Source organism: Triturus cristatus, chromosome 9 (assembly GCF_964204655.1).
Source record: "Triturus cristatus chromosome 9, aTriCri1.1, whole genome shotgun sequence".
Taxonomy (NCBI): domain Eukaryota; kingdom Metazoa; phylum Chordata; class Amphibia; order Caudata; family Salamandridae; genus Triturus; species Triturus cristatus.
In genome coordinates, this window is record NC_140592.1 from 70959018 (window position 1) to 70975069 (window position 16052).

General features: G+C 46.1%; 1 protein-coding gene across 3 annotated transcripts in view; it reads right to left on the reverse strand.

Moving 5' to 3' along the window:
* SLC41A3 (solute carrier family 41 member 3) overlaps positions 1–16052 on the reverse strand; it is a 254232-nt gene that overhangs the window by 147862 nt on the left and 90318 nt on the right. Inside the window, exon 1 of one of the 3 annotated variants that reach the window (XM_085624419.1) lies at positions 7323–7801. The exons of the other annotated variants lie outside the window; for them this stretch is intronic. Coding sequence (XP_085480545.1) covers positions 7323–7517 — 195 coding nt within the window. The 5' untranslated portion in view covers positions 7518–7801. Of the gene's footprint in view, positions 1–7322; positions 7802–16052 lie in introns of those variants that run through there. 3 annotated transcript variants of the gene reach the window in all.

Sequence of the window (16052 nt, forward strand, 5' to 3'; positions counted from 1 at the left end):
TTTCCCCATTCCAGTGTCTAGGTTCCCTCTTTCCATTCTCCCGCATGTCAGTAAAACACTACCTCTGTTTAGGTAACCTCTTCTCCATCTTGAGCCCAAGAGCAGGCGAGGCCTTCCACAATGGAACCTGTTGGCCTGTGCCACCCTAATTCACTCAGACAATCAAATAGTGTGTAATTGACTCATTATATACTACACACTTACATCCATGAGCTTGGGAGCTCACCACTTGGACCCGGGATTAGAATTAGCAGCTGACTTTACAGAAGACGGCCAGTAGGCCTCCACTCTTGTGACACAGATCAAAAGGTCTGGTCATGCTGTGATCTCAACAAAACACAGCATGCTGCCACCATCACATTACCGGCATGATCCCATAAGGGGGAAAGTAGTCCTCTGCCACTACCAAAACCACGATTGGTTAGCCCTCCTATTCCAGGATAAGTCCATGGTCAGTCTCTTGTCAAAGGCAGGACTAGGCCTTAACACATACACTACAATAGTGTGAATTTGGGGCCGAAAATACAAAAAAGACACAATTGTACACCATGCAGGAGACATTCCCATCCCAACAGTGCCTCAGCACACATGTTGCTTTCAGTGACGTTTGCTGTGATTTCAACCTGGCTGTATCCCCATTCAGTGGGGTATGTCCCCCAGACACTGGCTTGCAAGTTCCCAATGGGCCTCAAGAGTTCTTAGAATTTTCTCAAAGAATATTTAAATAAATCAAAGTACTCCGTTTTTGTCAGAAGTTCATTGTATTGTTATATCACAACATCAAATCTTCTTAGTCAAACGTTTGAACTGTATTTCCCAGAATGCATTTTTATCGATTTACATGGGTTTGTCCCAATGCATTTCGGCCGTGATGCCTTCATCCGGGGACATTTTGTAAACAAACGTTGGCGGTTTCTTCCTAGAAGGTTGGCGTGATGGTTAGTTACTAAATGCCTGGGGGACAAACCCCACTGAATGGGGATGCAGCCAGGTTGAATTAGTATACACTCACGTTCAGAGAGGGATACCTTTGGAGCACGGCACACCTTTATAAATTCTACACAGAATATAGCTGTGCGCGCACTGTCATTTATACTAAGTTTGCTGGGATTTCCCCATTTGCTTTCAAAGACCAAATTCCATAATGCATAATTATAGACCCCTTGAAGTAGTAGACGAAATCACACATCATTTAGACCCTTATTTCCTCCAAACTGACCTCTCTAACTTTCTTCCAACTATCGTAGAGGATAGAATCCAGAACATCACAATGGCTGTGAAGCTTGGGTTGCTGGCTCTGACTGTTTACAAGCAATGGTTTCAGGTTCTATTTTCAACTCATTGTATCTGAGCTATTTCAAGAGCTGTCTACACTGCTCAAATACAGAAACAACTTGTTGTCAACAACACAGCCCATTTCATTGATGGTAATCGCAACGTTCTAGACAGCTTGGCACGGGGCTCACGGGAGATGCTGCACTCCAGGGGATGCCACATGGGGTAACCATCAAACATTTCGAAATATGCCTGCAGAAATCGGCACGTCAGCACACCCACCTCGGGTGGTAATGACTAACTACAACTTCTTAACTTGGAACATCTGAGGGCTGAATGACTGCAGGAAGACCAGACTGGTCCAGTCTTACTTAAGCAGGCATCATATTGACATATGTTTTGTTCAAGAGACCCATTTAAACAGCACATCTCACCTTAAATGACATCATAAGCGCTGGAGGCACACCTTCGCCTCTATTTATTCTAATTATGCGAGAGGGGTAGACATTTTAATTCGACAGGGGCTGGACTGGAAGACAATAGACTCACATCTAGATCCAGAAGGTCATTTCGTGACTCTGTGCGGCGTGCTGGAAGGGGTGAAGATGACACTCGCGGCAGTATACGGGCCGAATGCTGACCATCCTGAATTTTTTCCAAACGTATGGGCTAAACTTCACATTTTAGGATGTGACACAATAGTGTGGGGGGGAGATTTTAACACTGTATTGAATTATATCCTTGACAGAAAATGCATTTCTCGCCCTATGCATCCCAACTCTAGTGACGTTTTGAATGCTATAATGGAAAACAGCCACCTGACTGACATTTGGAGGCAAAGGCACCTAGGAGTGGCGGAGGTCACGTGTATATCTGCTCATTGTGGAGCTTGGTCCAGGCTGGACTATTGGTTGGTATCTCAGGACATTACGGCCTGGACTACTAAAACCACACATCTCCCTAGAACGCTATCAGATCATGCTTCATGTTTGTTACAGTTGACCGTTCCGGATACACCACAAAAGATGTTTAGCTGGCGCCTTGCCCCAAGCGCTCTACTAGACTCCGCTTTCAGAGAGGAGATACAAAGGGACATAGAAGAATACTTCGCCACCAACGCTGGGTCTGTATCTACACACGCTGCCCTAATGGAGGCGTTCAAAATGGTGATATGGGGAAATCACTCCATGCCGGGGTGCTTACGCCATTAGAGGCACGCTAGCCGCCCTCGAGGCCCGCATCAAAGAGCGGAAATCTGTATACTATGCAACCGAAGACCCTAAGCTTTTACTGTCTATCAAAGAGCTCGTCGTAGAATTTGACGAAGAGGCACAGCGAGAGGTTAAATTTATGGGCAAGTGCACTCAAGCTAGGCGTTACGGAGAGGGGGGCAGGCCAGGCAAAACCTTAGCGAATATGCTCAAGACGCCACGCACCGCCACTTATATATCTGAGATTATGGGAGAAAATCTAACATTAGTCAGGGGCCCCCAGGAGGTTCTGGACCGATTCACCAACTTCTACGCTTAATTATACACCACTACCCATCTGGCAGCGCCTGAGGAGCTCCAACCCTTCCTCGCCTCCATTGAATTGCTGTGGCTCGGGAGGGCACATAGAGAATATCTGGATGAACCATTCACATCCAACAATATTCTGCAGGTGATTAGCAGTCTGCCCCTGGATAGGGCCCCAGGCTCTGACGGTTTAACAACTGCGTTCTATAAGGCCTATGCTGATTTGCTGGCGCCTCACCTCATTGCAGTCTTTGAGGAAGCTCAAACTACTGGCATACTTCCCCCTTCAATGCGAGAGGCGATAGTTCAAACACTACTAAAACCCGGGAAACCCAGGCAAGAGATAGATTCCTATAGGCCACTATCTTTCATAAATATAGATGCCAAGATATATGCAAAATTGCTAGCGAATAGATTGCGACCACTACTCGCCCTAATAGCAAGACCTTACCAGTCCGGGTTCATCCCTGGTAGATCCACTACTCATAACATCTGCACCTTTTTCACTGTACTACACTACTTAAATCCTAAAAAAAAAGGCGCTCGTGGCATTCCTTGACGCAACTAAAGCATTTGACGCGCTGGAATGGCCAAACCAATTTGCTATTCAGGGGCGGTTTGGGATCAGTCTGAATTCCATAGCACAAATAAGACTGCTATACACGGCACCATCGGCCAGACTGCGCATCAATGGTATGCTTTCAACCCCTTTTTGCATATCTTGCGGAACCCGTCAGGGATGCCCCCTTTCCCCCTCCTCTTCACTGCTGCGATGGAGCTGATAGCGGGAAGGATTTGCCAACATCACGCAGCCATGGGGGTTGGGATTCAGCACCTGGGGTCTTCTGATCTTGTTGTATGTGGACGACATGACGTTATATATCACTGACCTGGAGGTTAACATAGGCCCAATACTCAGGAAGCTTACTAAATTTGGCGGTCTCTCTGGAATATTCATAAATTGGAACAAGTCTACCCTATTCCCACTTACTGCGGCCACCAGGCCCTTGGACCTGGATCACCCATTGAAATGGGCGGATCGTCCGGTGAAATATCTGGGCATCTCGCTCAGTTGGGACGAACAAGAAAATTGGAACTTAAATTATAGGCGCGCTGTCTCTTGTCTGGATGGGAAAATAAAAACATGGGCTAAACTGCCGATCGCTCTCGCAGGTAGGATAGTCAATGCTAAAATGGCTGTGTTGCCTACGTTTTTATATCTATTTATTAATATTCCGATACCGCTCACCCAAGCCTTTTTCAAAACTCTCCGATCTTTACTAATCGCCATGGTTTGGCGGAGAAACAAGCACGTGTTTCCTGAGCACTGCTCTCACTCCCCCTCACGCAGGGAGGGCTGGGGGCCCCGGATATACCGCTCTATGCATTTTGCGCACAAGCTCAATTTTTACAATATTGGCTACACCCCACCCCGTTTCAGCCCCATGTAGCTGTGGAAACGGACATAGCAACACCAGTACCCCTCCAAGTAGCCATATATCAAACATACAGGAGACCGAGGGACGGAATAGACACAGCTGAAACCCTTTGGGGGGCTTGGGACAGGCTGTGCACCAGAACACGCCTGGATATACTATATGCCCCCTCTATTACTCACGTGTGAACCCACTGATCCCAGCAATGGCTGACAGCGGGAATGTGACGCTGGCGAAATCGATGTGATTTGAGAGCTTTGCAGATCTCTACCCTGATGACACCTTCTGCCCCCCCGCCGGTACCTACAGCTGAGGACACGAGGAGCTTCTCCGAGTTGTTTCTCTAATTTAAGATCAGAGCAACATGTAGGCAATTACACGCCACTTTCCCCAACCCCCCACTCAATTACCAGCTCTTGAGCAGATGATAACAAATGCCTCGCCCCGTAGGCTAATCACACGACTATACAGGTCCATGCAAAATGCAGCACCACTGACTAGACCCAAGGCCCAGCATAGCTGGAACTCAGACCTAGATGGACAGATATCGGATGAAAAATGGGCTTTCTGTTGTGGTCAACTCCAAATGCTCTCGCCTAATTATAGACTGAGGTTGATACATTTTAAATATTTGCATAGGTTTTACAGGACCCCCCCCTCAATTATATCATATGGGGATCAGACCTGATGAGAATTACTGGAGATGTGGGTTCGCCCCAGCCACCTTCCTGCACATGTCCTGGTGTTGCCTACCTATTGCTGCCTTCTGGGCTGACATATTTAGCAAAATTCAAGAGATACTTGGTGAACCTTGGGAGCCTCAGCCAATTATTGGGCTATTGGGGTATGTGAAAGACACTAAAGCTGAGACTCGCAAATTACGTGCAATACTTCTCTTATTAGCTAAACGCAGAGTGTCCATCCATTGGGGTGACAGGAGGGCCCCCACGATTAAAGCATGGATACAAGATGTCACCTTCAGTCACACTCAATTAGATGCCTTCTGGGAATTGATGCCAATAGCCGCCAGAATGAAAAATATATGGAGTCCCATCTTAAACTGGCTGAAAACACTTCAAGATGATAGCGCTCCCTCCCCAGTCCTTACTGACATTCATGGGTCACAATCACTTCAACCACAGGCACGAGAATAGGTCCGCTAACAGCTCCTTAGGTATAACAACTAGACACCTGTATGCTGCCCGCTGCGGGCCCTCTGTGGAAAGATAATAAGCGCATTGCCACGGCACGATCTCAATGTGGACTAGCCAAATGTCAAATACTCCTATTCAGGCACCGCAAGACTGTATGCTGCTTCCTGACTGTTTTGTTAAGTTTGAAGTTTGCGCATTCATGTTGGATTCTACACTTGACCATATAGATTATCCATTCTGATGAAGAAGGTGTATGGTTTTGAAAAATCTCAATAAACAATTTTTTGAAAAAAATACAACACTGCCCATGCTGTAGGTTTTATGTACTGAGTACACTTCTGTAGATAATTAGCTGCAGTCACCCAAAACATTCAAGCAAAGGTCACTTCAGAAGCAGCAACAATTATACATAGACATGAGTGGTCGGATATGAGAAGGATTGGAGGTGAGAAGGCTTGGAGGTGAGAAGGATTGGAGGTGAGAAGGATTGGAGGTGAGAAGGATTGGAGGTGAGAAGGATTGGAGGTGAGAAGGCCTAATGAGTTCTCTTCTTGACAACACAAGGAAAGTACAAGCCCTCCCAGCGGCCACTGGGCTATTCTACACCTTCTACATAAGAGTCAAGTGTCTTCTTAATATATTTTTACCACGGCTAATCACTGGTTAAATACCCAGGCCAACTGTGATCAGAGTTCCTAAGAAGCTTTCGTTTTGTCCAGGACCCATCGGAAATAATTGATTGTCTGATTTATTCCCAGTGGCCAACTGTCCGAAGGCAACAAATATCTCATTTAGAAACTTGGTTTGTAGAGAGACAAGTACTTGAAACAGCAGGGAAATTGCACATATTTTTTATTCAACTGTAAGGCTTATTCAGAGCCGTGCAAAACTTGTAGTATGGGTGGTAAACAGATCCCACCACATTTCTAAGTCACCAGTTGATTTTAAGCCATGTGGTAACAGTGAATTTCATCTGTGAAATTAGCAAAATATTAGTAATAAAGTAGAAAAATGCAATGCGTCTTTTAATATCTTTTTAGAGCTGGCCTTTGAGAAAGCGCTAGCTATCTCGTCAGAGTATTGTTTGTACAAAAACAAGTCATACATAATGTACACAGAGAAGCTTTTGGTTAACAGGCTTCACCAAGTGGTCTGTTAAATTGTTGTTCACGTTTTACTTCTGCCCAACACAGAATACAGCATGGAGCAATGACCAGCATTCTTTACCCACGGCTCCCTTCAGTTTGAGTGACTACAAAAGTATCTCTCCGCACATTGTTCACATCTTTAAAATTATAATTAATTTCTCTTTGGACAAACCCGGTTCAAATGCTCCTTTTTATTTGTTTATTTTTTACCTTAATTTTTTTGCCTGCACCCAGGCAGATGGGGATTTTTCATCTTCTTTATAAAGTTGCTCCACCCCCATTGCAAAGGGTGTAAGTGACTCTATAACATTGCAGCTGACTGTGACTCGAGTGCTTTGCTAGATCCTTATTTTTTTATTCTGGTCTCCTTCACAAATAATAATATGAATATGAATAAGCATGTGCCAGTCATGCTTAGATGCCAACGTGTTTTTGTTTGTTATCTTTGTAGCATGTACTTGCAATAAAAAAATAGTCATTACACCAGCTTGCAAAGGCTGGACTTTTTTGGCCTTGTCGGTGCTTTTTTGCACTTGTCCTACAAATCCTTGAGAAATATTGTGCCGTCGGAACGTTGTATCGTTTTTACACAACAGAAACACCATAGACATATGATAAAGATTTTTTACAACATAAAAACTATAGACACGTGATAGATATTGTCCTATCTGTGCATTGAATTTGCAACCCGTTTACACTTTTCTAACACCATTTGTTTTTTCCGAAACAAAAAATAGCTTTAATTTTTTTTATTGAACAACATTATTTGGCATTGCAATAAATGTCAGATACCTGAACTAGGTCCATGAGCAGGCCCGCTGCCACCATCCCCAAGCCGGCCAGGAGGATGGGCAGCAGGACCTGGCTGGCGATGCTGCAGGAGGTCTCCGGGAGGAACCCGTCGGCAGACCTGGTGAGTTTACAAGTGAACCCTCGCAGCTTCTTGCCATGGTAGCAGAACTCCAACTCCAGCTGAGTGACCACCATGGTCAGCGCTGCTAACCCATCGCCTCGGAGTCAGGGACGGAAAAACGGTGCCGCGCGCTGTCTGAGCCCCTACGCCCGCTTCAGGTGCCCGGCTCCTCGACAAGGGGACGGACGCAGTGTCTGGAGAGAGGTGGTGACGTCAATGATCGCCGGGTCCAGCGAAAGTCTGAAAGTATTCTCTCTAAATGGAACTAACTGGAAACATCTTGCTATATGTGCGCCGGGTGAGCGAAGGGCAGAACAAGAAATACTTGCTTTTTCTCTAGTGCAAAAGTCCTTTATGGAGTGAACGGGAGGCCCCCGGGCAACTTCAAGCGACCCCTCCTGTCCGTGCTTTGCAAATAGTTTCAGCAAACAAGATAGTTTGTCAGACACCGTGCGGCAGTAGTTACATGACTTACTGTGCGTCGACCTATCTCCAATACTGATCTTTGAAGCGGTGTAGCTTCCATTGGTGCAGCAGGTGCAGTGGCACCGGGGCCCAGAGACCTGAGGGGCTCACTGAACCCAGATTATTGCTGTATTTTATAAGTCACACCCATGACACACTGGCTGCGCCGCAGGTGCGTTGTCATTCCCACGCATAATTTCTTCCTTGAAGTTCTTCTTTTTCAAGGTGAAGAAAGGTCAAAGGCAGAGAGATTTCCCCCGAGAATGAAGAGTTGATACAGAGAGAAACCTCTGAACGCAAGGGCCGGAAGTTACCCAAAGAAGAGACCCTTGCTTCAGTGTGACCGCTGCTGCAGGCTCAGGGTGTGAGATGGCAAAGCTGGGAAGATCTGCGTGCGCTGGGGTGACATCTGTGCGGTGTTCAGAGGACGGAGAAAACCAGAACAGGATTACTCAGACCTGACCAATGAGCTTCAAGCACAAACCTATCTGCTGTCATCACTTTAGCGGACGGCAGCTAGTTACCGGAAGCCCAGATAAGCGTCACCGTTCCGGGAATACATTTAAGGCAGTGCTCAACACCAGGACAGAAAACAGGCCACTAGCGCGCGTGCAAGGCCACAGCCCCGAGCTCCCCCACCTTACATCTTTCACCTTTGAAAGAAGGATCTTTTTTGGTATACGCATTTATAATTGAGTGGCATTAATGAAAACTATCACAGTGGCAGAGTTCCTGAGATTAAGGAAAACTACAATATATCGCTTAAATTTGCACTTTCCAACCAACGATTTAGAAACAGTGTACAGTGAAAGAGAGAAGAAAGGGACGGGCAGGGCACAAAATGCCAACTTTATCAGAGTTGTAATCATCAACGAGGTCTGTATGTCTGAATGTATGGAATGTATCAAATGAATGAAGCCCATGATGGGCTTCTTAGCGCTAGGCATAAGAACACAACAGTATTATGATGACAGCTAAATCAGTTTTGCACAGAACAAGGCTTCAAGGCGGTCTGGCAGGCAAGGGAGTTTTCAACAAAGTGAGTGAGAGTCATAAACTGTTTTACGAAAGCAAAAGGAACAAATGATGGACGGAATGCTGGACAATGCAAACATTCACCCCCAGTCACAAAGATATGGGTTTATCCATTGTTCTTTTGCTCACCACACCACCCCAGTTTGGACCCAGCCATATGCAAATCAGTCTTGAATCTGGTCCTCATGGGAACAGTCCAGCCCGAACTGCAATCCAGGTCCTCCCTGGACCGGAAACAACCATCTTGGAACCGGTTTCGGGGTTTCACCCCTCATCAGCCAGACTAGCTTGAGTCCAGTGGCCCAGTGTGCACGGAACCCACGTCTGGGCATACCGTTCCCACTTAGGGTAACAAAATCAAAAGGAACAAATGATGGACGGAATGCCGAACAATGCAAACATTCACCTCCAGCCACAAAGATCTGTGTTTCTCCATCGTCCTTTTGCTCACCACACAACCCCTGTTTGGACCCAGCCATATGCAAATCAGTCTTGACCCTACTCCTCATGAGCACAGTCCAGCTTAAACGGCCAAGCCAGGTCCTCACTGGACCGGAAACAAGCATTCTGGAACCGGTTTTGGGGCATCACCCCTCATCAGCAAGGCTAGCTTGAATCCAGTGGTGCAGTGAGCACAGTACCCAAGTCTAGGCACACCCTTCCCACTTAGGGCAACAAAAGCAAAAGAAACAAATGATAGACAGAATGCCGAACAATGCAAACATTCACAGAGTCACAAAGATCTGGGGTTATCCATTGTTCTTTTGCTCACCTCGCCACCGCAGTTTGGACGCAGCCGTATGCAAAGCAGTCTTGACCTTGCTCCTCATGGGAACAGTCCAGACCAAACTGCCAAGCCAGGTCCTCCCTGGACCAGTAACAAGCATCCTGGGACCGGTTTTGGGGCATCACCTCTCATCAGCCAGGCTAGCTTGAATCCAGTGGTGCAGAGAGCATGGGACACACGTCGGGCATACCCTTCCAACTTAAGGCAACAAAAGGAACAAATGATGGACGGAATGCTGAGCAATGTAAACATTCACCCCCAATCACAAAGATCTGGGTTCATCCGTCGTTCTTTTGCTCACCACGCCATACCAGTTTGGACTCAGCCATATGCAAATCAGTCTTGACCCTGCTCCGCATGGAAACAGCCCAGTTCGAACTGCCAAGCCAGGTCCTCCCTGGACAGGAAACAAGCATCCTGGGACCGGTTTTGGGGCATCACCCCATATCAGCCAGGCTATCTCGAATCCAGTGATGCAGAGAGCATGGGACACACGTCTGGGCATACCATTCCCACTTAGGGCAACAAAAGGAACAAATGATGGACAGAATGCTGAACAATGCAAACATTCACCCCCAATCACAAAGATCTGGGTTTCTCCATTGTTCTTTTGCTCACCACACCACCCCTGTTTGGACCCTACCATATTCAAATCATTCTTGACCCTGCTCCTCACGAGCACAGTCCAGCTCAAACTACCAAGCCAGGTCCTCCCTGGACAGAAACAAGCATCCTGGGACTGGTTTTGGAGCCAGGCCCAGCAGCAGGAGCAGGACACCGATGGCGGAAGGTAAGTCTCTTACTAGTACGTGGGAGTGGGGGCGTGGGGCCGGGGCTTTACCGAGAGGGGGGCAGGGGGCCGGGGCTTTAGCAGGAGGGGGTGCGGGGGCCAGGGCTTTAGCGGGAGATATGGGGGTGAGGGAGGGGTGGGGGCACTCCGCCAGGCCACGGAACTCCACGGAATTTCACAGAGTTTTCCAGTAACTGCAACATTTCACAGTTTACCACTATTCGAGCTTCGCCCACCGTTACTCCTGATGTCTCAGAGCCCGACATACTATGGGTCCTGAACAACAGGTTTGGGAGAAATAGAGAGGGACCCCTTGTGAAAATCAAGGGAATAGGGTACTCTTCCAAGTAACAACTAGCAGTCCCTTGATAACTTAGATATTGACAAAATCTTCAAGAAAAGATCAAGGGAATAGGATACTGTTCCTAATATCACCTAGCAGTCCCTTGATAACACAAGTATTAACAGAATCAATTCACAACATATAATCATTACATACACAGATCAGTTAAAAAGTAGTTTACATTTATTTTATAAAAACATGTAATACATTGTATTTAAAAACCACAGTTCATGATGGTCCCTATTCTACTCTTATCAACACACTTGGTCTGAATCCACAGTACAAATGATAACTTTAAAATATATACCACACAATTTAAACGGAAAACATTTCTCACATGTTGGGAAAGCAGTCAGAGGATCAAAAATAATGCATTACCCTATTATGAACCTGCATAACAGAGAGAATACAAAAGAAAAGACACTGCAATTTGTCATAAAACACACATCCAATTCAGACAGCTCAAGGGATTATACACTTGTGGGATCTGACTCTATTTATCGCTACAAGTGGATACCCGGTTCTTTGGATTATGTTACTCCTATGCGTCGACGCGTTTCGATGGGCTGTATTTATGCCGCTATCTTTATCAAGACCAGTAATATATGTTTCTCTCTCAATCCACGTTTTATTCAAGATTCCAACTTAATATGTTTTTCTTTCCTATATCCTTATTATTGTGGCCCACTGTCAATGAATGGACGATTCATGTAGTATGTTGAGGATAGATACTTGTCCTTCAATAGTCCCTGTGCCCTGATCTTTTCGTTGGTTCTACTCGTATTCTACTCGTACGTCTTAACTTCAAATTGCGGACACTAATTCATGTCTGTAGAATTGGCCCGGCTACTATTGTCTGTTATTCATACCTGGTAATGGGTATCATCGGGTAACCTGTATGTAGAGTGTATCCTTTTAAATTAGAAGTCACAGGCTCGTCTTGGATCTGTATACGGACCGGCAATAGATAAAGCGTCCTTATTACCGCTGTTACCGTGCCCTGTCCTCCATTTGTTCTAGGAGCGTTGCTCCTAGAACAAATGGAGGACAGGGCACGGTAACAGCGGTAATTGGAAACCGCACCACGGAACTATCCCTGCATGGACGCAACAGCCTGTTTATTTTAAGAACAGGGGAACTGATATGTAACAAGGACGCTTTATCTATTGCCGGTCCGTATACAGATCCAAGATGAGCCTGTGACTTCTAATTTAAAAGGATACACTCTACATGCAGGTTACCCGATGATACCCATTACCAGGTATGAATAACAGACAATAGTAGCCGGGCCAATTCTACAGACAAGAATTAGTGTCCGCAATTTGAAGTTAAGACGTACGAGTAGAATACGAGTAGAACCAACGAAAAGATCAGGGCACAGGGACTATTGAAGGACAAGTATCTATCCTCAACATACTACAAGAATCGTCCATTCATTGACAGTGGGCCACAATAATAAGGATATAGGAAAGAAAAACATATTAAGTTGGAATCTTGAATAAAACGTGGATTGAGAGAGAAACATATATTACTGGTCTTGATAAAGATAGCGGCATAAATACAGCCCATCGAAACGCGTCGACGCATAGGAGTAACATAATCCAAAGAACCGGGTATCCACTTGTAGCGATAAATAGAGTCAGATCCCACAAGTGTATAATCCCTTGAGCTGTCTGAATTGGATGTGTGTTTTATGACAAATTGCAGTGTCTTTTCTTTTGTATTCTCTCTGTTATGCGGGTTCATAATAGGGTAATGCATTATTTTTGATCCTCTGACTGCTTTCCCAAAATGTGAGAAATGTTTTCCGTTTAAATTGTGTGGTATATATTTTAAAGTTATCATTTGTACTGTGGATTCAGACCAAGTGTGTTGATAAGAGTAGAATAGGGACCATCATAAACTGTGGTATTTAAATACAATGTATTACATGTTTTTATAAAATAAATGTAAACTACTTTTTAACTGATCTGTATATGTAATGATTATATGTTGTGAATTGATTCTGTTAATACTTGTGTTATCAAGGGACTGCTAGGTGATATTAGGAACAGTATCCTATTCCCTTGATCTTTCCTTGAAGATTTTGTCAATATCTAAGTTATCAAGGGACTGCTAGTTGTTTCCTGAACAACAGGGCCTAATACCCCTTCAGCACTTTACTCTCAGTAGTAGCATGGGTCAAGCAATCCAATTCTTCTTGGGAGGGACAGGGGTGTTAGATACTTACTTTTATGGAACAAAGAGTATTGAATATAGCTTATACAGACAATACACAATACATGAAAGTAGCCTCTGGTGTTCGATAGGCAGGTCCTTGAGTCTAACTTTCCTCTCACTAGCACTAGTGTTTATTCTCCTTCACTAATGGCGACATCCAGGTTAAGCTGCACTAGTAGTCCGAGTCTCAGGCGTTCCCAGTCCAACTCTTCCAAAGTCAAAATTGTTCAAGCAATCGAAGCGCTATGTGGTAGAATAAGTTCCCTAAGGGCCTTCTGTCCCTGCTGCGATCAGACTTACCCACTTCTGCAGGGTTGCACTAACCGGAGCCCCCTGGAGTGTTTCTCTCTTGAACGTCGTGGAGGGCTGCAGCGGCTGTTAATGGAAAGTAGCACTCACGGCTCTGAAGAGACAGCGGGTGGGTGTCCACAGTACTTTCTCCGGTGAGACAGTAAGTTTCTCTGATCCTCCTCACAGGTGGAAAAACAATCGCTCAGGTTCAGGTCCTCAGTCGGGGCTCGGGCATGCACAGGTCACCAAGGTGTCCTCTCCTCTCAACAGTGGAACAAGCAAACATTCCTTGTTCTTCATGGGGACCCCACAGGCATACGGGGTTACCAACCTTACTCGGCACCTGGGCAGCAGTCCCCTCTGTCATACTGGGTCAACAACTTCACTTTGCTCACAAGCTAAGGCCCGATCGGTATGGCGGTAATCTTCATGGCAGCCCCCTCTGGAATCACAAGCTTTACTCTGCACACGGGTGACGGTCCGATCGGTGTCACTATGGCTAACTGCTACTTTCACAGTAGCACCTTCTGGCATATGGGGTCGCTGACTTGAACGTCTACATAGTTGACAAACTGATCGATTCAACAGCTGTCTCCTCACAACTCACTACAAGAATCCACTCACCATGATCCCCCATTGGACCTCGCTCCCTCCAAGAGCTCTCAGTCTCCTCACAGGGCACAGTGGTCCTAGCAAGCAGGCAGGCACTGGTGTTCCAGGCTCCAGGGTCAGGTGGTCCCTGGTTGATGTCCTCTCACCCAACTGAGGGACTGGCAGGCATTATCCCCCAGTCCTGGCCGCAGGTAAAGGTCTGCAGAGCTTCTCCTCTGAACACAGCCTGACAGGCTGATTGACAGCTGACAATTTTGGAGGCTTCGAGCCCCCCCTTCTTATAGTTCATTTGCAGACATCAAATGTAATTTAAGTCTGAGTCTTTGAAGATTGTGCTGGGGGTCTGCTTCCTCTTGAGGTGTCCACTCCCCTGTCGTTCCTTTTCTCCAGAAAGCCATCTGTCACAGCAGAAGCAACTCCAAACCTGCGCAACAATACAGGCCAAGGGAGCGACTAGAGGTTCACACATGGATATCAGCCACAATGATATGGCCATCAAATGGGCCCCTGCCCTAATCTTTATAATTCTCTTATCAGCCCCATCTCCTTCCCGAAATATGCCCATGCCCCTTTCCAGTGATCTCTTTCTGAATCAAAGACCGCCTTTTAAAGTGTACTGAAGAACCCAGCTTCACTTCTTCCAGTGTGTGTCTCACCAAGCTTACTGCAATCCACAAACCTGTATGGTGGGATTCCTCTACCTGCACATGCTCCTCTAATCAACCCTGGGTCTCTGAAAATGTAACCTAGAGACTTCCAGGTATTGTACAATTTGCAGGCACACATACACCCAGCACACATGCAACCACACATGCTATTCAGCGTTACATACTGGCTTAATGTAGGCCAAGGATGAGTTAAGTACACAGCAGCGGAACTTTACATGAGTGAACTAGTCGGCCTCACTCCAGTGACACAGCTAAAAATGCCTGTTCGCCACTACTGGTTACTACACAATATGCTGCCACCACCGAGCTTGTGCTACTTAACTCCTGGAAAAGGCAGCAGCCTTTCACTATTATGAGGGTAGCACTTTGGCGCCCCTCCCTGTCCAACAAGACAGAAATAAGTGAGACAGACGGATTTCATAGTGCACACACATTATCTATGTTTGCGCATGACAACCAAAAATCAGCAACAGGAATCCAGATACCACTGCAGCTGGGGCACTCAGGGCAGGGGTGCACATCCGTCACCATGCAAGGGACTTTTCCGTCACAGCAGGCTGATTTAGCTCTAGAGCTTGCTTTAGTGCTTATAGCACCTTTGCCCCTTAAGAAATTCAAGTGGAGGCCATATCGGGCCGGCCTGCATGGAGGCAGGCCAACTGAAGGAAACACTGCGGCCTTTAATGTTCTGGAGCCTTTTAATATTGAGGCTCTGCTTGTACGTTAGGCCAGGACACATGAGGAAGGTTTACGAGGCATCGACTGAAGACATTCTATGGCGCGCAGCTGACTCCTCTGACTCTACACCGTCTTGTCTCCCTCCCACGTAGCAGAAAGATGCGCTAGCAGGCAAAAGGCCACCCCAGCAGAGTTTGCCGACAAGATCCATGCAATTATGCACTTCATCAATAGGTGGTGCAGACCCAAAAATAAATATTATTCAACCCATACCATATCAGAAGCTTAAAAGAGCGATCAGAGGGATAGGCTCTCATAATATAAACACAGAGGATCTCTAGGACATGTGTATATAATTAACTCCCCAGTTATGACCACTTTTCTCTGAGTGAGATCCAACTCGATACCTCAAAATAGTTTCATGGGAGGAAACCCAGGCATGATATTCCTAACAAAGCTGCTGAAGACGTACCCAAAATGGCATGGGACAACAAGGGATGTTAGATCGAGCAGTTGCAGCACCAGCTGAAAAGGTAAATCTATGGAGTGTCCCTTGAAAGACTTAAATCTCTTGAAGGATTTACGGACACTCTTGTTTGTAGACAGCTCAGAACTGCTGAGAAAGACTCCCACTAGAGGTGCAAGATTCAGGCATGAGGCTGATTTTTTGTTCCTGGGTGACACTGATGGCTCAGAGGATGGTTTTGGAGGGGATTCAGT